This window comes from Rhinatrema bivittatum, chromosome 2 (assembly GCF_901001135.1).
Source record: "Rhinatrema bivittatum chromosome 2, aRhiBiv1.1, whole genome shotgun sequence".
Classification (NCBI taxonomy): domain Eukaryota; kingdom Metazoa; phylum Chordata; class Amphibia; order Gymnophiona; family Rhinatrematidae; genus Rhinatrema; species Rhinatrema bivittatum.
The window spans coordinates 129,109,997-129,133,516 of NC_042616.1; the positions used below are offsets into that span (position 1 = coordinate 129,109,997).

The 23,520-nt window shown below is 42.5% G+C and overlaps 1 protein-coding gene across 12 annotated transcripts in view; it reads right to left on the bottom strand.

Annotated features, from left to right (window-relative positions):
* SVIL (supervillin) overlaps positions 1–23,520 on the bottom strand; it is a 348,412-nt gene that overhangs the window by 101,193 nt on the left and 223,699 nt on the right. For 11 of the 12 annotated variants that reach the window (XM_029588612.1, XM_029588613.1, XM_029588603.1 and 8 more), the window contains 6 exons: positions 20,772–20,833; positions 19,351–19,487; positions 16,967–17,062; positions 6,262–6,517; positions 2,810–3,401; positions 1,552–1,789 (listed from right to left, as the gene is read on the bottom strand). In XM_029588612.1, coding sequence (XP_029444472.1) covers positions 1,552–1,789; positions 2,810–3,401; positions 6,262–6,517; positions 16,967–17,062; positions 19,351–19,487; positions 20,772–20,833 — 1,381 coding nt within the window. The remainder of the gene's footprint in view (positions 1–1,551; positions 1,790–2,809; positions 3,402–6,261; positions 6,518–16,966; positions 17,063–19,350; positions 19,488–20,771; positions 20,834–23,520) is intronic. The other variant, XM_029588608.1, reaches the window with a different exon arrangement.

Genomic DNA, 23,520 nt, shown 5'->3' on the forward strand with positions numbered 1-23,520 from the left:
CAGATAATGGAGTCTCTCGCCACCGGACAATCGGATGCGAGAACCTCCACTGAGCACCTATTCATTAGCTCAACAAAACCTTAACCCTGAAAGGGTGGCAGAAAAAAAAAAAAAAAAAAACAGCCTGATATTTTTTTATATCTGTTTTTATAAATACATTTCCACAATGCGATAGTCACATTGGTAGCAGTGTCTCTCTCTCCATCATCAGAACAGTTGCGCTAGGAAGCCCTGCTCAATGCCCTTTCCTTTGACTGGGGCACCTAACTCGAATTGCGGCTAAGAACCAGGTGACAGATCCTGCTGGTGGAGGGCAGCACCACTTGGAAAACTTCCTGGCACCCTCACAGCCCCAGAAATCCTCTGGGTATGGAAACCTCAGAGAACACGAACGCGTGGGTTCTTATCCTGCTATAACTTCTCGATACGCGTTGCGCTCTGCCCTGCCAGACAGGAGACAAAAGGAGTTGCTTGCACGGGAAATGCACTTGCAATATGCTGCACTTTAACTGTATATGCTTTTTCTGAAACCCGTTTTGAGTATTTGCACAAAAAAACGGGATGGAAAATTAAATTAAGAGGAATGAAATGAAAACGTGTTCCCTCCAACAGAAGAATGGCTTCCAACTCTATCCCAAGCTTTAACAGCTTTCTAACCTTAGAAAAAGTGAAAAACCTTGCATAATTAGCTCAACCTGGGTCCCCCCCCCCCCCTTCTCGCGCTCTCTGTCCTGTCTTTGGCTTAACCCTGCAATATCGGCTTAGGGCAACCAATAAAATATATTTGTTTTGTGTTCCGTCAGCGCATCACCTTTCTGAAAAGCTGCCTCGTGATTCCGTTAGGGACAGAACGGGACTGCCAGTGTTATGCTGGCACTTGAACACTCAAAATGCTTTCCTTCCTACTCACTTCCCAAAATAAATTCCTTAATCACACTGGAAAAGTCCCACGCAGCAAGTCTTCAAGTCAGCTTCACCCAAAGCCCTCGGCGCTAAGTACTTATAGATTGGCTTCACTTTAAGTTTAGCGCTCAGCAAAAAAAAAAAAAAAAAGCCAAGTAGGAACACACGATTGCTCAATTACATAGTGAAACTATATCAGAAAGTATGGAAATAGATGTTACATGCAAAATACATAAGAACACTGGCTGCCAAATTAGTTTTGTTAAATGTATCCAGATGTTTCGAGCAACTCTACTCTGGATTAGCTAAACCACATCAAGAGCAACACATCATTTTGTTCATTTCTAGTGACAGATATTCTTCTGGGAGCATTTCAACATCAAATTTCAGGTTTTCATCCTTGCTTAATGCAGAAAAAAAAAAATAATCTAATGAGGTCATATGCATTAATAGCTTTATTTCTTGCTATGAATTTTTCTTTCCATGTCAGGAGGCAAAAATAATAGCTCAAGCAATACTACGGAAATCTTTGGGATGTCAGCTTCCCTTCACATTCTAAATAAGAAAACCCAGTAAGTCAGGGCAAACCATTACACTCAGGGAGCTTCCGTTTGCACAAACTGTTTTAAGTGTTGGACGTGCCGTTACCTTTCTCTGATTGACATGGTCTTGCTGGACGCGTCAGGGGTGTCTCTGCCTTCTGGAATCTCCTCCGACTTGCTCCGGGCAGCAGAGAGGAGCTGCGGGGGCTCCTCGCACGGTTCCTCCCCCGTTTGCTCGGCGATCTGCTCCTGCTGCTGCTGCCTGCAGGATACCACAGCTCCAGTCTGAGGCACGCTCTTTGCGGCCGCGGTGCCAAAAAGTTCAGCCGTGGGCTCCACCAGCTCTGCCGATTGAGAGAGGGGTGGGGGGAAAGTGCAGCATTAGCACAATGTGCTCCGAATCATCGCATGACGAATACTTCCACACACACACAGGCCTGTGGCTCGTCTTAACCCTGTACCTGGCAAAGCAGCTGAGCTGCCAGAAGGTCCAGCACTACACGTGCACACAAATCCTGAGCACAATACTTTTTTTTCATGGCTTTATAACATGCGACATATATCCTTATGACCTTTGTTTGACAAGTAATATGAATCTTATAAACCTGAACTCCTATAAGTAGTTGGTTAGAAAACTAAATGTAACTGCTTTGACAACACAGCAACTGGCATATTGCAGGCAAAGCAGAACAGGAAATTCTCTTATCTTCCTCAAAAGCAGGACTTTTATTTGAGCCTTGGAAATGTAAATAAAAATTAAAAAAAAACAACCCCAAAACCTAGAAAATGAGCAACAGCACAAATTATACCCTGATGCAAACAGAATAAAACGCAGGTGATCTTAAAACTGTGAAATTAATTCCACCTAAGTAAACTCTGCATTATACATGTAAAACTGGCCCAGATTCATTCATCTGATACAGCTCCGCAATCATCACACATGGGTTGTTGTCCCAGGCCCTCCATCATCTCCGAGGCTTCTTGTATAGAAGGTGTGGGGGGGGGGGGGGTGTCACTTGTCACGGTGCCTGTGCCGCATATTTTAATGGTGACTTGAGGGGGCTTTTCTGTGCTGCGGTGGACTTGGCACACCGCACATTTCTGAAGCTTGCAGAATTCAGTTCCAGTTGCAGTTGCATGGCCCCCCCCCCCCCCCCTAAGCCAGCTTCAGCGAGTCACTGTGCTTTTCCCCAAACCCTCCTTACTTTTCTCATCTCCCTCACACCCTCTTGGCTCCTGGAGCACAAAAGAGAGCTTAGAAGCTTGTTCGGTGAATCTGTCTATATGCATGCAGCCAGCCAGCTGAAGCAAACTATTTCTCTTTCTTTCAGAAAATGGCACAACAGGAGGAACCGGCGTCTTACCTGGCAGCGAGGTCTTTCGTTTTACAGCGTTCTCAGAGTCAATTGTTTCTTCCAGCAGCTCGGTTTCTTTCACTTCCTGTTTTCCCTGCAGGATACCTTCAGGTACTCGCCACTCGCTCAGCTCAGCGTGCTGAAACAATGCCTGGGCCTCCACAGCACCCTTACATGCCACAACACGCCTGGGCTCCTCGTGGTCCTCTTCCTCGTCTTCGGTGATTCCAAGAACAGGATAGGTGGTTTCTCCCTCAAACGACCCATGCTTCCTGCGGCTCCTGCCTTCCAGCGTGGGGATGGGCTCTGCCTCTCCCACTGCATGCAGTCTGGGTGCTCGTGTGCTTTCGGAGGCTTCCAGGGAAGGCTGCCACAGGTCCGGTTTCGGAAAACCTTTCCCAAAGAAGTCTGACTTTTCCGGCGAGGGATGGGGCACGGAGGGGGCTTTGCTGGGGCCACCGGGGCTTCTCACGTCACCCGCTGGCGACAAAACAGCGTGCAGGTCCCCAGCGTACGACGGGGACGCCGCGGATGAGAGAGTCGTTATGGACGTTACGACGCTGGGCGACAAGGGCGCTATCTTTCCACTTCCACCCTGAAACTGCTCATGAAACACAAGAACAAAAAGCAAAAACAATAATAATAATCAGATCATATCCAAGACCTAACGAAAAAACATCATATAAGCCATGTTAGTTCTGCAGAGTTCTAGCATGAGTATCTAAATGCTTTCTAATCAAAATCTAACTATACAAGGGATTAATAAGTAATAAATCATTTTGTAGAGCCAGATATTGCTAAGAGAAGTTTACTTCTAGAAATAGTGCAACTATAATTATCAGAAAGGTAAATCAGATAGCCAGATAAGTAGCGGTTTAAAATTCATATGGCTAAGTAGCACTTTTTTCTAGACTTATTTGGCAATCTTACATAGCCGGATAAGTCCAAAACCCATTATTTAGACGCATTACCACCCTCCGAGTCGGCTTTTACACATGTGAGCCGGAGGATTTACTGACACGCGCGCAGCAATGAACCGAGCGGTTTTATTATTTTATCACTTCTCTCAGTCCACCCGCAGGTCATGAAGACCCTCCTGGTTCTTCAGCCTGAGATGTCCCCAATTTCACCCCCACCCCTCCCCATCCAGTCATTTTTTTTTTTATTTTGAAGATGTTAACAATCACTTACCCCTGATATTGGGCAGAAGTAAATATACACAAGTAAGGGGCCACAATTATAGCACAAATTGTTTATAATATACCAACTCACCCACATAAATGCTGACCCTTCCCCAGAACGCCCCTGGCCCCCCCCCCCCCCCATTTTTTTTTTTTTTTACACATGTGCAAATTTACTCACAGATCCTGATTTTCACACGTATGTTGGAGGTTTTAGCTCAGGTACATGCTATTTTACACATGAAAGTGCTATTTTTTATGCATGCAGCTTCTGAAAAGTCACCTAATACCATTTTGAAAATTCTTGCTCACGTACATGAAATCACCAGCTCGCCAGGACTTTCATCACTTCCCCCAGGCTTCCCACCCAAAAATTGCAGAGAACAGATAAGTCTGACTTCATTTGCGCTAGTCGATTAGCAAGTGCAAAATTGTAAGAACACATTTGTTAATTTATACGCGTCTCTCTCTCATAAAATTGCAAATTCTGCACATATTTCTGACCCTGTTCGCCCCTAAATCATCACCAAGTTTTTGCAGCAGTAAAATGTGTGCACAAAACCAAAACTACACACGCATGCTTTTGATGTTTATGAAATAGCATATTATCGAATACCGGCTACTGACACATATATCTATTTTACCCACACACACACACACCTTTGAAAATTTACTCAAAAGTGCAGGGTAATGCACCAGATTCAAGGCTGGAAACGTACAGCAGCCCTAGGCGAGGTTATGATTTTATGCTGAGCTAATACCCGCTTACTGGTAGGGAGCAGAAATTAAGTGAGATAACTCTAGGAGAAGAAAAACGCCACGAGTCTACAGTCAGACACCAGCCTTGTGCGACGGAGAAGGAAAAAGCAGAGTAGCTCGGCAAGAAGGCTCCAGAATTCCTTAAGAAAATTCATTTCCAAAAGCAGTGATGCTTACATGTTTTTCGCATGTAAATGGGCTATTTTGAAAATTATCCCCGGGGGTTGTAGGCATTTAACTACGTGAGGAAGTGATTTCGAGCTTACTCGAAGAGAGGCACTCCTAGGGTGGAGCCGGAGCAGGGAAACCATTTCCAAGCATAGCTCCGTTTTTCAAACGGTTTATGCCTGCTTCCAAGCGAGCATATGTATGTGGCACGCCTGCGGATGCTGCTCATAACCACCAATTTTCATGGCAGACACCTATGAATCTGCTTTCAAAATTAGGTTTGAAGTCAACGTGTACTTTTCCACACAAGCTGTTATAAATCACCCTCTAAGTGATCAATGGGTATCCTCACTCTGGGGTGGGGAGAAACTATGACAGATATAGGAAAGGAAATTTTCAAAAGGGCCTTCTGCATGTAAAACAGTGATTTACCTGCAGAAATGGCCCTTCTGAAAACTGACTGGCCGACATGCACATGCTGTGATTTTAAGTGCGTCAGAGAGAGGCATCTGGATGGGGATTTCATTCACATGCATACTTTAATTTTGAAAGGCACACACACACAAATTTCCCCGAGATCCTTCTCCGCACCAAACAGCAGTTGAACTTTGTGCAGGTAATTTTCATAAGGTAATTTTCAAAGCAAACTTGCACTCAGGTGTATAAAAACCCACAACTTCATGCAGGCTCTTATAAAAGTACCCCCATAAGGGCCATTTAACAATACAAGCAAGAGGGATAAAAGAAAACACAGAAGGACGAAGACCTGGAAAAGGCTATAATAGCCATACAAATTTTAGACTAGCCCAGACTTTTCAAACATCTGTCTGTCAGGAATGCACGTAAATCTGCATGTATATTGCAGCAATTTTCAATAGCCCATTTACATACGTAAAACCTTTTGAAAATTCAGTGAGATTTCAGGAGTTGCGCTCATATAAGCTGTTCATACATTCGTTCTAAAGCACCTTATGGGATCAGGTAAACACAACTCTAAAATCGAATGCACTACAAATATTTCATAACAAATGCATACAACCTGCCACCTGACATCAACGCCAGCATTTAAAAGCAGCCCTGCTGCGGCACTAGCTACTTAATGACTCCATTTCCAGGAGTCCCCAGGCGAAACACGTCTGGGGTTGTGGCTGCTCACTGTATTCAAGCGTGCAGCACAGTGACATTTTCTGCAGTATTCCTGCTCACTGGAATGGATGAGTGTAAGAGTCACGCTGCCAAACAGTTTTGGGCCAATTTGACCTGCTGGTCCAAGTAGTTACCTACTGAATTTCTTCACAAAACCCTCCACTTCACCCACTGAGATCACAACCACCAATGCTTGGGGGCTCATACCTGTTCAACTTCAACGTACGTGACTGGTTGGGTTTGGTAACGGGCATTCATCCTTCTCTGCCTAATATTGCCTCTGCTCCGTGTGGAAACTGTTTTTGATACTGGCTGTGACAATTTGTTAAATAAGGCCATTTTTTCGGCCAGGCTCAGGGTCGAGGAGTCTGGCTCATCAGGTGCGTTCTCCGGTTCACTGGCTTCCTTCCCTTCCTTTGGCTGTTCCTTTGCTATAGGTTTTTGGTATGCTGAGGCCTGCAGACTTAAAAACATCAAACTGAAAATTAGAAAAATATGAAGGCACCAGCTCTTCTGTACTCTAACACTGAAGTATTGGCTGACAGAACAAAACACAAAAACCAGTGCCAACTAGAAATATGAGCAGATAATTGAATTACAGGGCATAGACCGGCGACAGGCAATATTAATCAGCTTAGATGCACATTTTGTGTTACTTCAAAACACAAAGCCAGAGATATTATATATTAAATATGTTCTATGAAAGGCAAGAAATTGCTAAAAAAATAATACGTTATACAAAAGCATGCTTCCTAAGACTTGTCAGTCTCAAACATCTCACAACAATCACCTTTCATAAGTAAGTGACGTTATGTTAATTACACAACTTTCGAAGAATTTAATTGCTCTGAGGTAAAGAATACTATTAAACATGCCATTATAAGCCAAGCACAGTTTTAGGTAAGACTTTTATAGATACAAATGATGGTGTTCATCTCTCTTGTGAAGTTTACCAGGTTAAACTGACAGGGTATTTTATGCAGAAGATCTGCGGTGGCATTTTGGGATTTTATCCACCAGAAACGGACCCGTCACTTTGGCAGACAGCTTTTTCCCCGTGAATAAAGACTCAATAAATCATTGTTCATCCGGGGGTAATTGTATGCACGCAAGTTACATCAATTTTCAAAGTGAATTTACACATGTAAGTTCCTTTTGAAAATTATCCCGGCACGCACACACAGTTACATCTGACATTTGGAGCTCCTCAGTGCATGAGGTTTTGCCAAGAGAATTTATGTGCCTTTTTTTTTTTTTTAATTAAAAAAGCATGTGCCTCAGTGCCAAGCCCTCTCCCTTACGCATGTACAAGTATGAGCATACAGCGTGTGTGCACGTCGTTTTACACGCCTATCGGTCACACACGTTCTCAAGGGCAATTTCTGCAAGTAAAGCCCTACTTTACCCACAAAATTACCCTCCTACTGAGCAAAACCTTTGTTTCAAGGCCCATGACTGAAGAATGAGAGGAATCCAGCAAGCAATCTTCCGGTGCAGTATCCCTCTCCTTACATGGACCCCCCCCACTGCCTTCCCTCTTGTTTGCAAATGGATACTCTGCTTTTTTTTTTTTTTTTTTTTTTAAAGGTACCCACTGGGAGTTTATTTTAGGGATGTAAAACATTATTTAAACCAACAGTTTCCGAGCCTATTTTGTCCTGGGGGACAATGTATATGCAATGGAGGCAGTGCATAAGAACATAGCAATTGCCATGCTGGGCAATTGCTATGTTCTTATGCACTGGGCTCAATGCTGGGCTCGATGCACTGGGCTCGATGGACTGAGGTCCATCGAGCCCAGCATCCTGTCACCCAGCAGCTCTCATAACGTAGGCCTAACTCCTATTACTCACTCCCAGGCACCATCAATAGCTTTCCTTAGTCTAACTGGCTATTCATTTATTGTGGACTTTTCATCCAGAACTTGTCCAAACCTCTTTTGAACCCCGCTGCGTTAGCTGCCTTGACCACGTCCTCTGGCAACAGATTCCACAGTGCTGAGTGAAAAAGTACTTTGTACAGTTTGTTTTCAATCTGCTGGTTAAGTCAAGTGTCATGGAGCATCCCCTTGTTTTACTATTCTTAGAGTAAATAGCAGTCCCCGTTCCACACCACTCACAATTTTATCAAACGTCTACCACGTCCCTTCTCAGCCGTCACTTTTCGAAGCTAAAGAGGCCTAGCCTGTGTAGCCTCTCATCATAGGAGAGATGTTTCAACCCCTTTTCCATTTTTACCACCCTCCTCTGCAACTTTTCTAGTGCTACTGTTTCTTCCCTCAGATGGCACAACCAGAACGGCACACAATACTCGAGGTACGATCCCCACCATGGTTTTATACAGGGCTGGATTTTGGAATGGGCGACCTGGGTGGTCGTCTTTCCGTTGCCAGCCAAGGGGGGGCACCCTGAGGAAACTAAGGGACAGAGGAGTAGAGGCCCAGTTAGGCTGTGGCGGATCCCATCCCGCCACGGCCGAAGGCACAGACACCCGGGCCTGTCTGCGGGAATGGAAGAGGAGAGGTCCAGCGTGGTCACGGCCGATCCCATCCCACTACGGCCTAAGAGAGGACCTGGGGTGAGGAGGGGGGGAAGCAGCGGCACCATCAGTTGAAGAGGGGAGAAAGGGGGCTTTTTTTGCCCAGGGAGCCATTCTCCCTAAATCTGGCCGGGACTTGATACAGAGGCAATATATTTTCTGTTTTATTCTCCATTCCTCTCTGGATCGTTCCTAACATTCTATTTGCTTGTTGAACTGCCACTGCACACTGAACCGAAGACTTCAGAGCACTGTCCACAAGGACTCCAAGCTCCTCCTTCTTAGGTAGGGACTCTCACTCTTAGCTGTAGTTGAGATTATTTTTCCCTATTAGCCTCACTTTGCACTTTTCTATATTAAATTTCACCTGCCATTCAACTGCCCAGTCTTCCAGTCTCACAAGGTCCCTCTGCAGTTCCTCGCTATCTGCTGCTGTTTTAACACATTTGTCATCTGCAAATTTGATGATCTCACTCACTGTTCCTTTTTTCCAGATCATTTATGAATGTATTAAACATCACAGCTCACAGTACCAATCCCTGTGGTAGCCCATTAATGACCTTTTTTCCATTTGGAAAACTGACCATTTGGTCTTACCCTCTATTTCCTGCCTTTTAATCAGTTACCTATCCAACACTGCTTCCTATCCCATGACTTTGTAATTTCCTGAGGAGTCTCTCATGGGGGACTTTATCAAATGCTTTCTGAAAATCCAAATGCACTATCAAGTTAATTTTCAAAGCCCAGCACGTGGAAATCCCATGACAAAAAAAAAAAAAAAATGGATTAGTTAGGGTGGGTTCAGGGCCGGTGCAAGGGGATTGGGCACCCTAGGCACCTTCAGCTTTGCGCCGCCCCCAGCCCTGATTCCAGGGGCAGGGACCACATGCCGCCAGTCCTCCACCCTCCCAACCTCCCTCTCCTCCCCCCAAAAAAACTTCACAAAACACCTGGTCCAGCAGGGAGCCCGGGAGCGATCTGCCGCTCCTGGGTCGTCAGCTGTCACTCATCAAAATGGCACCGGTGGCCTTCAGCCCCTACCATGTGACAGGGGCTATCGGTGCCATTGGTTGGCCCCTGTCACATAGTAGGGGCTGAAGGCCACCGGCGCCATTTAGGTTAGTGGCAGCCAAGGCCCCGGGAGTGGCAGATCGCTCCCGGGCCCTCCGCTGGACCACCAGGGGGGTGTCGGGAGGGTGGCACAACAGGGGGGGGGGGGGAAGCAGAGTGAGGAAGGGGCTGGGCAGAATTTTGAAGAGGCACTTTTTGCCCTTTCAAAATTCTGCCACCTGAAGTAGCTGCGAGCGGCGGCAGCACCCCCTAAATCTCGGCGCTCTAGGCACAGGCCTAGATCGCCTAGTAGTTCCTCCGGGAGCTTTTAAATTTCAGCTAGCATTCACAGTCTGTTTCTTCATTTTGGCTAAGTGGTTGGTAGCATACACTCACTTCTAGACTCTTAGTTATCATACATGGGATTTATAACATAGCAGACTGCATTTTGTTTCCTGCAGGATCTTTATCATGCTAGACTCCATGCTTTCTTTGATATATAGTGCCATACCTCCACCAATTTGATCTGCCCTGTATAATTTATACCTTGGTATTACAGCGTTCCACTGATTTTCCTTTATTGGAGCGGAAGGGAGGGAACTGGGTAAAGGCGCGATCTCGTCACTACAGGTGTGTTAAAAAAAATTCTCCTCCCCCCGCGCAGATACAAAATCGGGCGTGCATGAAAATGCAGGTATCGGATTTTATAACATGCGCGTGTCACCACACACATAAAATCAGTGCGTCCATGCGCACGTACCAGAAACCACACACATCTTTGAAAATTTACCCCTATGTATCTCCATGTTTATTTACACCTTCAAAAAATTCTAAAAGATTGGGAAAACAAGATTTCCTCTTGCTAAAACCATGTTGACTCTTCCCATTAAGCCATGTCTATATATATATGCCAGTAATTTTATTTTTAAAAATGGCTTCTACCATTTTGCCCAGCACAGACGTCAGGCAAACCAGTCTACAGCTTTCTGGATCACTACTGGAGCCCTTTTTAAAAATTGGCATCACATTGGACACCTTCCAAACTTTGAGAAGCACGGCTGTTTTAAATGATAGGTTACTGATTACTAGTAACAGGTTAGCAATTTCATGTTTTAGTTTTTAGAACTCTGGGGTGGATGTCATCTGGTCCAGTGATTTGCTACTCTTTAGTTTGTCAGTCTGATTTTATTTATTTATTTAGAAACTTTTATATACCAGTATTTGTGGGGACATCATACCGGTTCACATAATAACTGCAAGCTTGGAAAGTACATTTCAACAGGGAGAGTAACTGGGCGAGGGGGTAACCAATAGGCAGTAAGAAGGATAGAAAACAAGTAAGTCATAACAAGAGAATAATAATTAACAGTTATATCTGATCAGTTATATCTGATCAGTTATATCCTCAGTTGTCACAGATATTGATTTTAGTTGCTCAGAATTTTCACCATTAAAGAATTTTCACCATTAAAGAATTTTTCAGATGTCAGTATGTTCCCAATATTCTGCTCCACAAAGACCTATGCAAAGAATTGAGTCTATATTTCCTTGCCCTCTCTGAGCGCCCGTTTTGCCCCTCAGTCATCCAATGACCCAACAAGACTCCCTCATATGCGTTTTGCTTTAAATGTACTTGAAAAAGTTTTTATTATTTTTTGCCTCACTGCAAGTTTTTCCTCAGTCTCTCTCAGCCTAACTATTGTTTTACATCTGACTTGCCAGTGCTTATGCTGTTGCCTATTTTCATCATTTGGATCAGCTTTCCATTTTCTGAATGATGGCCTTTTAGCTTGAATTGCCTCCTTTACCTCACCATTAAATCATGCTGGCAGTAGTTTGGTCTTCCTTTGACATTTTATAATGTACCTTGGCTTCTATTTTCTTTAGTCTTTCATAGTTTCCCTTTTTAAAACTATACACTACAGTAGTAGTTTTAATTAATGTTCTCTCCCCAGTGATTATGTCAAATTGGATTGTATTATAATTGCTATTGCTTAGCAGCCCCCCCCCACAGTAACCGTTCCTACTAGTTCATACATTCCACAGAGGACTAATTCTAGAGCAGCCCCTCTTATCAGTTCTAGAGCCAGCTGGCTTTTCTGGCTCTATATTGTTTAAACAGTTAACCATTTAAAATTAAGCAGTTTAAAAAGATTCAATATTCACATCTTTACAGACTAATTTTAAAATAAGCGTGCACGCGCCCATACACATGCATATCAGGGCGTGAGGGGAGATACACTGAAATTTTAAATCTTGCACCCACTTGTGTGCATGTTTTAGAATACACCTCATGCATGTCTGCGCCTAATCTTAAGAAACTGCTTGAGAAAACGTACTTTGTGCATCTTCCTAGGACTTTGCTGGCTTTTCCACGTAGGTGTAGCCCAATTTTTAAAACATGCTCACACAAGGGACAATCCAGTTTTTCCAATTCGTTCATCAATTTGCCTCATTAATATTGAGGTCTTCAAGACCCCTCCGGTTCTTCATCTGGCACGCCCTGCCGTTGACTCAGATCCCCCTCACCCCATCCTGAAAGCTCTAAAACTTGAGATCTACAGACTTCCTCCTCATCTGGAGCAGCAGTAAAGTTATACGGATAACAAGCCAACGAGCGCCGCGGTCTCTGGTTTTAAAATATGGAGTTACACGCATAGTTCTTGGCCCCACCCTGGAACTCCTATGTTCTGCCCATGCCCGTCCCTTTTCCGCCCTCTTATTTTTGACACGCGCATGGGTATAGATGTGTACAGTTTGCAGCTTTTTAAAAAGAGCTTTTTAAAATCAGCAGCCCACTTACGCACGCATGTGGGAAGTTTTCTGCCAGCAACAGTTTTAAAATTGACCTCTTAATTTGTTTACAAAGTACTTGGAAAGAGCATGTCAAGGAAGCCAAAGATGATCCTAGGGCATTATTATTGATCAATGTATCCACAGCCTCCTCTAGCAGAAATTGCCCCATAATCACAGGACAGACCTAAAGTCCCATATCACTTCCCTAACAGTAATTGGTGAACTAATTGGCAGCTGAGGTGGGTTTGCCCAGGCCCTTCACTCATCCCCTAATCTTTTGAAAAGAAAGGAAGGAGGCTTGAAAGAATCACTTTTAATGTTCTTGAATTTACGGTGATGTTAGAAATCCTAGTGTTTGTATGCATTTTGGGAGTGTGTGTGTGTGTGTGTGTGTGTGTCAAGAAAGCAAAGAAGTTAATATTTAAAGCTAGCTCTCTCTAAATTAGCAGGATAAGACTTATCCAGCTAACTTGCATGGGATATTCAGTAGCACGGCAATGCTGCTGAATATACCTGGATAAGTATTTTCAACAGTTTAGCTCCATTCTGACTGGAGGTTTTTCACTGATCAGAGGAAGCAGGGACCGAAAATGTATATTAAGACGACTGTTAGAGCAATGATGCAACCTTGTTTGACTTCCTATTAATCTCCAAAGGGTCTGAGATGAATCCATTTCAGAGCATCATCACTCATGTAGTTTCCCAGAGCAGGGAAAAAAAGATGCTGAATTTTGGAGGGTTTGCACACTTAAGAATCCTCCGTAGTACTTTTCAGCTGACAGCATCAAAAGACTTTATGAAATCAAATAAGGCCATACCAAAGAGGACTGAATTGCCCCTGACTTTCTCCTGCAGCTGCTAAGCAATCCAGATCATGTTAGTTATGTTTCTTGATGGACTAAAGCCACCCAGATTCTGGAAGGAGCTCTTTAGCAAGCATGAAATATTCTTGTACTGGACAACAAGAGCAATTTCTAGCTTCCACAGTCAGCCTAGTCTTCTTTCTTAAAGATTGCCATGATCATGGCATCCCTGAGGTCATCTGGGAATTCATCATCAATCCTGATCTTCATGACAAGGGCATGGACCTGTAATGGGTGCATCTGTTCCCTTTTGCTCTGCTTAAAAGCTTTCAGCAAGGATTCCCTTGCCAGTGCTTCCAGCTTTAGAGCTTGTACTGCCCTCTGCATTTCCAATCTTCTTTTTTTGTCATTCACATGCTTTCTGAATTGTCATCCACCTGGGCTTCCTGCAGTTGATGCCACTCCTCCCACCTGGAGCTCCCAGCTCAGGCCTCTGGTTCCTCCCCCCCACCCTTTCTTTTTCTGCCGTTGTACCTGACGATGCAGAAGTGGCAGGATGAGGTTCAGTGGCAGAAATATTCTGCACTTGCACCTCTCTTTTCTGGAGCTCGGCTCTGCTTTTCGCAGGCACCATGTGAGGAAGTAGCACCCAGCTGGCAAACACATTCCTGCTCCATTCTCTTCTTTTCTCCGTTGTTGGGTCCTTCTCTAATTACATTTTTTATTTTTGTTGCCCCAGAAAATTTCTACTTTGCCTATCGTTAAGGCAAACCCTGATTACCTCATTGATATTTTATCCTTAAACCACTTGTAACTATATCTGGACAAGATCTATTCACATTTTTAATCTTACACAGATTAAATCTAGCACTGAATTTTACATTAACCCAAAACAGTTTCTTCGGACTTCAAGGAAGATAAAGGACTTATGTCAAACTTTGCTTCTTCCGAGGTATGAATGAGAGGCCCCAGTTTTTATTATTTTATGTTACTTCCTTCAGACAACCTAGTAATATAATAGATGACATCAATAAAGGCCACTTGCCCCATTACTTCTGCCTACTTATTCTTGTCTATACTGTTAAGGATACATCTCAAGTGACAGCCATGGGCATGATCACTTGGAGGAGATCATTCTTGTCCAAAAAGGTTTTATCTTCCTTATTGGCTCTCTACCATCCTGTTTAGTCAAGCACACAAGATCTCAGACTTAATCCACTACCCAGTCCCCTCTCTTCCACATCTTTCCACCAAGCTTTGTAATACATGAAATTTAGTCTAAAAGTTACCATCGCTTGATAAAGCCCACTAACTCAATCTTTAGCAAAGAGATATTCTTGGACGTCTTTATTTATTTATTTAACTTATTTTAATACACTGATGCTCAAGACAAAGTCTTATCGTACCGGTTTACAGCAGAACCAGGGGAAACCATTTAACTAGAAGTAAGAAAATGAAGTCTTGAAATGCAGAGCGGAATTGTAAAAACCAAAGCCAATCTGGAGGCTCCCAAAAATTGCCGATCAGCTCACCTCTACGCTATTGTATTCTCTGTTTACCTGCAACAAAGACTAGAAGGCTGAAAGACATTTATCATCTGACAGACGTAAAGCAGCAGAAAGTAGAAAGAAAGTTAATAAGAACTTAAACAAGCAGTTGAGCACTGTCGTAATGCTCAAGGAACCAGATATGTGAGAATGGAAATCAAAGAATGCTCAGATAAACCACCAATTACACTGCCATAATCCATAATTCAAGAGTTTAGCAAAAATACAAAAACACAAAACAAAAAGGGGGTAATTTTCAAAAGGATTTAAATGCTTAAAACTGGGTTTCATATGTGTATATGCACTTTATATGAGTAACTGGATTTTTGAAAATTGCTACACTGTATGCCATTGAATTATCAATAGGTTTTACAATTGTTAATAGGTTTAATAGACTCGAAATTGTCAATGCTAACCCATGTGAATAACATAACAAGGGTGGCATATTATAAACTTAGGATGGTAAAGCTGCTAAAAGCTTTATTGCCCCTTTTATTGTTGAGAACAGCAGTTCAGTCCTTGGTTCTGGGCCACATTGACTACTAGAATGGTATATTTACTGGTTTAACATCTGATAAATAAATTTCCATTTACAAACCCTTATGTCACCGGCGTCTTTCCTGTTCGAGTAACAAACAGAAATGTGGACATTCTTTGTCAGACCATCATAACATTCCACGACCCTGAATAATGAAATCACTGGGAAGTAATTTCTTTTCCCTTTCATTTTTATAAGCAAAGAAAATAAAAACAAACAAACAAACAAATAACTTGAGTGACAGATCATTACACATGACCCCTGAGCAGTGAAAAATGTTAAAATTAACAAAGTACCTGTGGGGTGTTATGATGGTCTCACAACAGAATCTCCACATTTGTGTTTAAGGTAGTCAAACAGAAAAACCGCCATCTGCTTTTGATTGTACTATATTTTGTGCATATTTGCTGGTTTGCCAGACAAAATTTTTCGGATTTTGAAAATGGTTCAATATGCTGCTGCCGGGGTTATAAGTGGCAGTACTAGATTTGATCACATAATGCAGACAGTGAAGGAACTCCACTGACTTCCTGTAAGTTTTAGAGCGCAGTTTAAAATACTAATTGTGGTACACAAGTTGTTCCATTCTGAGCATAAAAGTACGGTTACAACCAGGTTGCAGTGATATCTATCAATGAGATCTTTAGGATCTGAGAGAACGGAATTACTAAAATGTTACCCTCGAACCAAATTCTCAGTCCCAGGTGGTTGGGAAGAGAGAACATAAGAACATAAGAAAATGCCATACTGGGTCAGACCAAGGGTCCATCAAGCCCAGCATCCTGTTTCCAACAGTGGCCAATCCAGGCCACAAGAACCTGGCAAGTACCCAAAAACTAAGTCTATTCCATGTAACCATTGCTAATGGCAGTGGCTATTCTCTAAGTGAACTTAATAGCAGGTAATGGACTTCTCCTCCAAGAACTTATCCAATCCTTTTTTAAACACAGCTACACTAACTGCACTAACCACATCCTCTGGTAACAAATTCCAGAGTTTAATTGTGCTCTCTTATTTATGGCTCCTTTTAAGAGGAATGCATTGCCAGCAGATTTGAGAATTGAATGAGACACAAAAAGATTCAGAAAACAACTGGAAACTTGACTATATCAGCATGCCTTTAATATTTAGCTGTTTGTTTTTGTTTTTACATATTGCTTTCATGAATGTTATAACTGTAATCCGCCCTAGTCTACTGTATTGGAAGAGGCAGGAAACAAATTTTATAAATAAAGACACGTGTAAGTGCATGTTACAAGCGTAAATGGACTTTTGAATATTGCTATAACAGTATCTTACATTTACATGCGTTAACTCTTGAAAATTACCTCCATAGTTAGCAATTCTGCATCTTCAGCATTCTACACAACTAACATGTTCATTCATTTGTACAAATCACAACAAAGGGTGCAGCAGGGTTAGGCAGAGCGTGCCCTGCATCACATACACCAAAACACAACAAAAGGTATCATGCATCGACAAACAGAAGATGCTGGTAGAAAACAGCAGAACAGTAATTTTGCCATCTTCATTTCAGATACACAGCTGTTTTCTGGGTTCTAAGAGGCACGTGCCATCAGAAACTCATTTCTGCCACACAACATGCAAAGTTCTCCCCTTCCAGCCCTCCCCAGGAGTACCTGATATGCCGCACAGGGCTCTTAATTACAGTGGGGCTAGGTATTCTTGACACTACAGTGTGCGTAGTCACAAAATGAGGAGGAGGGGTAGGTTCACTTTAAAAAAAAACAAAAAACAAAAAGATTGCAAAATGGAACAAACAAGGAAGGGAGAAGAGGAAAAGGAAAAGAACATTATGAGCTTTAGTTACAAGATGGCAAATCACATAGATTGGTAATGACCAAGATATTTGCCAGCATTTTTTGAAAAAATACAATCCTGTGGGAAGCAGCAAGATGAAAACGACAGTGGATAATTTAATAATTTTACTTTTCAATGTTTGCTTGCGTATGCTGGAGGAAATCATGGAAATGAACGTTTTATGTAACCCCCTCCGACCACTGCGGCCCCAAAGACAAAATAAAATGCAAAACAAAAAAATGGTTCGTGCAAGAAAGGGAAAGAAAGCTGGAAAAAGTCTATTCTTAGTCATCATTTTTAGGAACCTGTTGTCCAAGGAAAAATACATTTTGATCAGGTTATACAGCAATGAGAAAGGATAGTACTAATTTGCATCTATAAATCTATTTTTTATTCTAAAACAACATAGCCAGAAAGCATTCACAATTAGCGCTAGGCTGCCTCCTCATCCCTAGGAAATGACGTAGGCATTTTTAAAGAGAGGTGAGCAATGACTGGGAAAAAAAAATGCAGTCCATGTCCCCTGCTGGGCTTCCCTCCACTGCACCCAGAGGTTTCCTGTAGCAGTGCAGAAGTGCCGGGAGAAGGCAGTCCTTAAAAATGAGAGCCTATCGTGGTCTTAGTAAGGGTAATTCTAATATCAACACAGCTGAGAGTTATTGCTGAACTGGTTGCTAAACTTTTCTTTAAAATACCTTGCTAGTTAAATGCTTAGAATCTGGAAATATCCCCATTTTTATCCAACAATAGCAGCCAGCGAGGCCCCTTCATACTGCATTCAACCAACCACCCAGAAGTTATGGGTTCCAGATTTTAAGTCATTTAGGGCCTGATTCACTTACGCCTTTTTCTTATAGAAACTGAAAGGGAAGAAAAGCCTAGGTAATTCAGGTCCATAACTGGCAAAGTACTTAAAACTCAACTAGTCTCCATTCAGCAAACATGACTAACTTCAAGCAACGTTTTAACATAATTCATGGAGTCATCTATGCCAGAGCACATAGTTCTACCATATATTATACTTTTACACGGTGGGTCAGAATATTTTCTACGAGACAAGCAACGTAATTTGCCAGCATGCACCCAACTAACTGGGTGGCACATGCAGCCAGCTGTAACCTCATTGTGTGTTAGCTTATGTACCTTCAATGCTACGCCAAACAGAAGAGGCAGCTTTTTAAAATTTGTTTAGACTTTTCTCCCACAACTGAAAACATTGACATAGTTGAATCGATGAAATGATCCTTTAAAACCTCAACAGCAAAAGAGGTTCTCTCTAAGTAGTTACTGTACTGATCTGCTAAATATGGGACAGGGACTAGATTGTCATCTAAGGTTTCTGCTCCATGGGCTGCAAGTTTTGCTACAGTAGTTCTAGTGGTCAACCACAACAGACTCATGTCCACAGAAAAGTAGAACAGAGCTTTCTCTGTTACAGGAAGCAACTTGTGGAGAACAATTTGGAAAACTACTGGAGAGGGGATGAGTAGCCACTGACAGACGCTAAAAGGGGAAAAGTGAGGCATAAAGGTCTTGTATATGAATATATGTGACCATAAGCAGATTTAATAACAAATTAATCTGCAAGAACCACTTCTATGTGGGTGTAAAGACCAGTGGACAGAATCTGGAGCAATTAGAAAACTAGTATAAAAAAAAAAAAAAAAAAGATTATGATTTCTTCCTGACTGTATTAATATTTTTTCAGTCAACTGCTGTTTTAAAAGGACAAAGAGTTCAACCAAATAAGTGCCCGAAAACTCAGATTTCTGTCCTGACAGCTAGACTGATCATTCTCCGTTTCTCAGAAAACTACTGTTGAATAATCCATCAAGCAACATGAGATAAAGTGAGCAGAAAGCAAACTAATAAGAAAAAAAAAAGGAATAATCTGTGCATTTTTAAGTGTAAACTCCATGGTTAACAATACATCTTTCCTCACGGAAACATTCAGTTTTGCTCAGCATAAATACCCAAGCGGTGGAGGTATTAAAGAGATGACTCTTATGCCAGATTTTAATTCATGTGATTCATACTCCCCCAGGAAGACCCTTAGTGTTCCTGTCCTCAGTCTTAACTCTATTGCTCAAAAGGTACAAAAAGTTCTTAGCAATGAATTCTACCTTTCACAAACCACAAAACAATATGAATTATCAAAAGAGCCAAAGTGTTTCCCCAAGGCCCACACGTTAATTGAACTTACGTAGCTGCAATGACGACTTCTTCCGTAGTGATCGGTTGTGTGCGTGATCTGTCCTGCATACGACGCATTCGCCGTTCAATTGCTGCATTTCTTGAGTGTGGCTTAGGAAGTTTTGTTTCTAATGATTTTTCCATTTCCTACAATTAAATACATTTCATAATTGTAAGGAAAAAGTTGCTGTGCAGTGTGGCTCTGGCTAACCCACAGATGAAGGACTTAAGATCTGGTAGCGTTCACCATACCTTTAGCCTCAAAGAAGTAAATTGTAGAGTTTAGTTATTATAACACTTACAGAGTGTTCAGTTATCTCTGACTAATCCACCCTTTATGCACTGATTCAAGGTTTTATCATGGCGTTCCATCTATAATTATGTCAGCTCGGAAGGTGCATCGTTTTGCGAAAATTAACTTCAGTAGGCCTATGGGAATACACTTAATAGATACCTACACTGTGGCATCAATGCCTTCTGGCTAGCTCCATAATCACAGCGGTCTGCTTGATGCACATCATTAGTACTATTAGAGTAAAATGAACGTGCAAGAGCATTCTGTCAGTGAATTCACATTGAAGTGTAATCTCTTAAGACCAGCAAGCATTTCCTGACTCTCTTCACCTGTACAGTGAAAAACGACTCCTTTATTTATTGAATCAGTCCTTAACTTGTTGAAGCTTGAGCTCTTTAGTCTGTCCTATCGTCTACAGCTAAATACACAGACTCTATGATCTTTTACTCATCTAATAAAAACATTTTAACACTTTCTAATTGCTCAGAACATGAGAGCTCCTGATCTCTTATGAGTGCATTTATTCTCCTTTGAACTCCTAATTTATCAATATCTATAAAGTTTTGGACATTCCCAACTCTATGCCGAAGACTAAGAGTGGTCTTACCAAGTCTTTGTACAGTTTCTTATTGATTTTTTACTTGCAGTCCGCTGGCTAGATAAACAAGTTCCATGCGATATCTTTAATCCACATTTTTCCTGTATATCCAAGGTGGGTTTTTTTTTTTATCAGTCAGCCTAAGTACCCAAAACATTACTGGCTAGGTCTGAGATTATCTATGCCATCTAAATGGGTTGTATTTTTAAAAATGTTCAAAACTGTATTACAAGTGTAGATTTTCAAAACTGTATTACACGTGTAGATTTTAGCAGCTCAATAAACTTCATGGTATGGGTTATACACATGCCAATGCAATAAAAAATAGGTGTTGCTGTAGACAAAGACATTTGGTGCAGACTTGATATACTAGATTAACTAGAAAGCGAATGCTATATAAAAAAAAACAAAAACAGTCACAATGTATACTTCAGGTTTCTTAGATAATTATCTTGGACACACCTCAAATCTACCAGCTACAGTTTGTACTACTAGGAAAAAGTGAGCAAAAAGCAACAAGAAAATGAATTCCAGTTACCCTGAAAAGCAACCTTTTTGCAGCAACACTTAGTTTAGCACGTTCATCCAACTTTCCTTCATCTGCAAACAGAAAAAATTAGCAAGTTAAAATGGGGAAACAGAAAACTTCAAAAAATGTATGCTGCCTGGGTTACAGGCACTGGCACTTTTTATTGAAAATAAATTACCTGAAATATGAATGGCAAGCTGAATACAAGTAAAAATAAATATCTAAATTTTGCAAAAAAAAAAAAAAAAGAAAGGACAAAGTGCATTTCACCGAACAGCTGACAGGGTGCACAACACAACTGAATGGAATAAGCAGAAGTCTGTTGGTCACTGTACTAAAAGCGGTTCAGCCAGGTAACTTTTTAGAAGAACGTTTTGCCATCTGTCCAGCTAAATTTCACCTGGCTAACATTTTAGCAGTATATAATTCAGCCAGGTAAAGAGAGGGCGGGCAGGGGCGTTATAATGGTGGAAGGCTTAAGTTTAGCCAGGTAGCATCGATACAGAGCGCTACCCAACTAAGCTTATGCAGGTAAGTCAGGTCAGAGAAAATGCTGGCTAAAAGTTACTCTGATAACATTAGGTGAGTATTATTCAAGGGTAAGACCTGCCTGGGTAAGTCCCACTGAATTTCTTACCTAAAGTTATCCAGTTAAATTTCTGCTCATTGCACTGCTGAATACAGACATCTTTACTTTCAAAAAATAAAAAACGTGTCTTTTCTTTCACTACAATTGGAGAAATTACTTACCTGATAATTTCGTTTTCCTTAGTGTAGACAGCTGGACTCAGGACCAATGGGTTATGTGCTCCCCTGCTAGCAGATGGAGACAGAGTCAGGTTTCAAAGCTGACTTCACCCTAGATATACCCCTGCAGTGACCTCAGCCATTCAGTATTTTCTTCAAAAGTCATTGTAGACATACTATTGAAAAACTCGATTAGAATTTGGAGACAACTTTATAAATTGATTAAAAATTTGATTAAAAAATTGGAGACCGCAACTGTACTCAACCAAATATAAGTGCTGAATCCCAGCAATACTATAGATTCCCTGAACTAGGAATAGGGCAACTGCTTACCCGTAACCTAATGGAATTGAGATTCACCATTCATGGGCAGCCATGGGCAGGATGCTGAGTCCATCTGTCTACACTAAGCAAAACAAAATTATCAGGTAAGTAATTTCTCCATTTCCTGGCGTGTAGCCAGATGGACTCCGGACCAATGGATTGTACAAAAGCTATTCCCGAACAGGGCGGGAGACTGCCCACAGCCCGGTTAGCACTGCCCTTGCATAGGCTGCATCCTCTTGGGCCTGGACGTCCAGGCGATAGAACCTTGAGAAGGTGTGCAAGGAAGACCATGTTGCTGCTTGACAGATGTCGACGGGAGACAGTAGCTTAGCTTCCGCCCAGGATACTGCCTGAGCCCTAGTGGAATGAGCTTTAACCTGAAGGGGTAAAGGCTTCCCTGCCTCTACATAAGCTCCCATGATCACTAACTTGATCCAGCGAGCTATGGTAGCTTGTGAAGCCACTTCACCTTTTCTTCCCCCGTGAAGAACAAACAAGTGGTCTGTCTTGCGCACCGTTTCTGATCATTCCAGATAACTTACTAAGAGCCAACTGATGTTAAAGTGGCATAGGAGGTAGTAGTCTTCAGTGTCCTTGCATCTATCCGGGGACGGTAAGGAAATGGTCTGGTTCGGGTGAAACTCCAAGACTACCTTTGTAAGAAGGAAGGGACAGTGCGAAGGTGTATTGTTCCTGGAGTAAACCAGAGGAATGGCTCCCGACATGACAGAGCCTGTAGTTCAGAGATGTGATGAGCCGAGCATATCGCCACCAAGAATACAATCTTCAGAGTTAACAGGCGTAGAGACAGATCGCGCAGAGGTAGGCCCTGCTAAAAAGTCCAATACTAGATTGAGGTTCCATAGGGGAACCGGCCACTTTAAGGGTGGTCTGAGGTGTTTAACCCCTTTTAGGAAATGGGCCAAGTCCGAATGCGTAGACAGGCAGGTTCTCTGTTCACCTCACCCCTAAAGCAAGAGATGGCCACCAACTGGACCTTCAAGGAGCTGAGGGACAATCCTTTGTTCAGGCCGTCCTGTAAAAATTCTAGTATCATGGGGATCTTGGTCATTCACAGGGGCACCCTGCGTTCCTCACACCAGGCCTCAAATACTCTCCAGATCTGTATTCACGCAAAGGACATTGAGAACTTCTGCGTGCTGAGCAAGGTGAAGATTATGGCCGCTGAATATCCATGCTTTGTCAGGCAAGCCCTCTTAAGGGCGAGACTGTAAGACAGATTTGAGTTGGGTCCTTGTGAAGAATCGGACCTTGTTGGAAAAGGTCCCTGTGTGGTGGGAGGTGAAGGGGACTCTCCCCGAGAAGCCTCCGCATGTCTGCATACCATGGGCATCTGGGCCAGTCCGGGGCCACCAGAAGGACTAATCCTCTGTGGTGTTCGATCTTGTGGATGATCTTGCCCAGTAGAGGCCATGGGGGGGAAGGCGTACAGTAGGTCCTCCTCTGGCCAGGTCTGGACAAGAGCACTGATCTAGTGTGTGACTGAAGAAATGTGGAACCTAGAAATTGTGAGATGTAGCCAATAGGTCAATGGATGAGAGACCCCAGCAATCTACTAGAAGCTGGAAGGCTCTGCTTGACATCATCCATTCCCTTGGATCCAGACTCTCCCTGCTGAGAAAGTCTGCTCTGACGTTTTTTCCCGCGATGTGGGAGGCTGAGA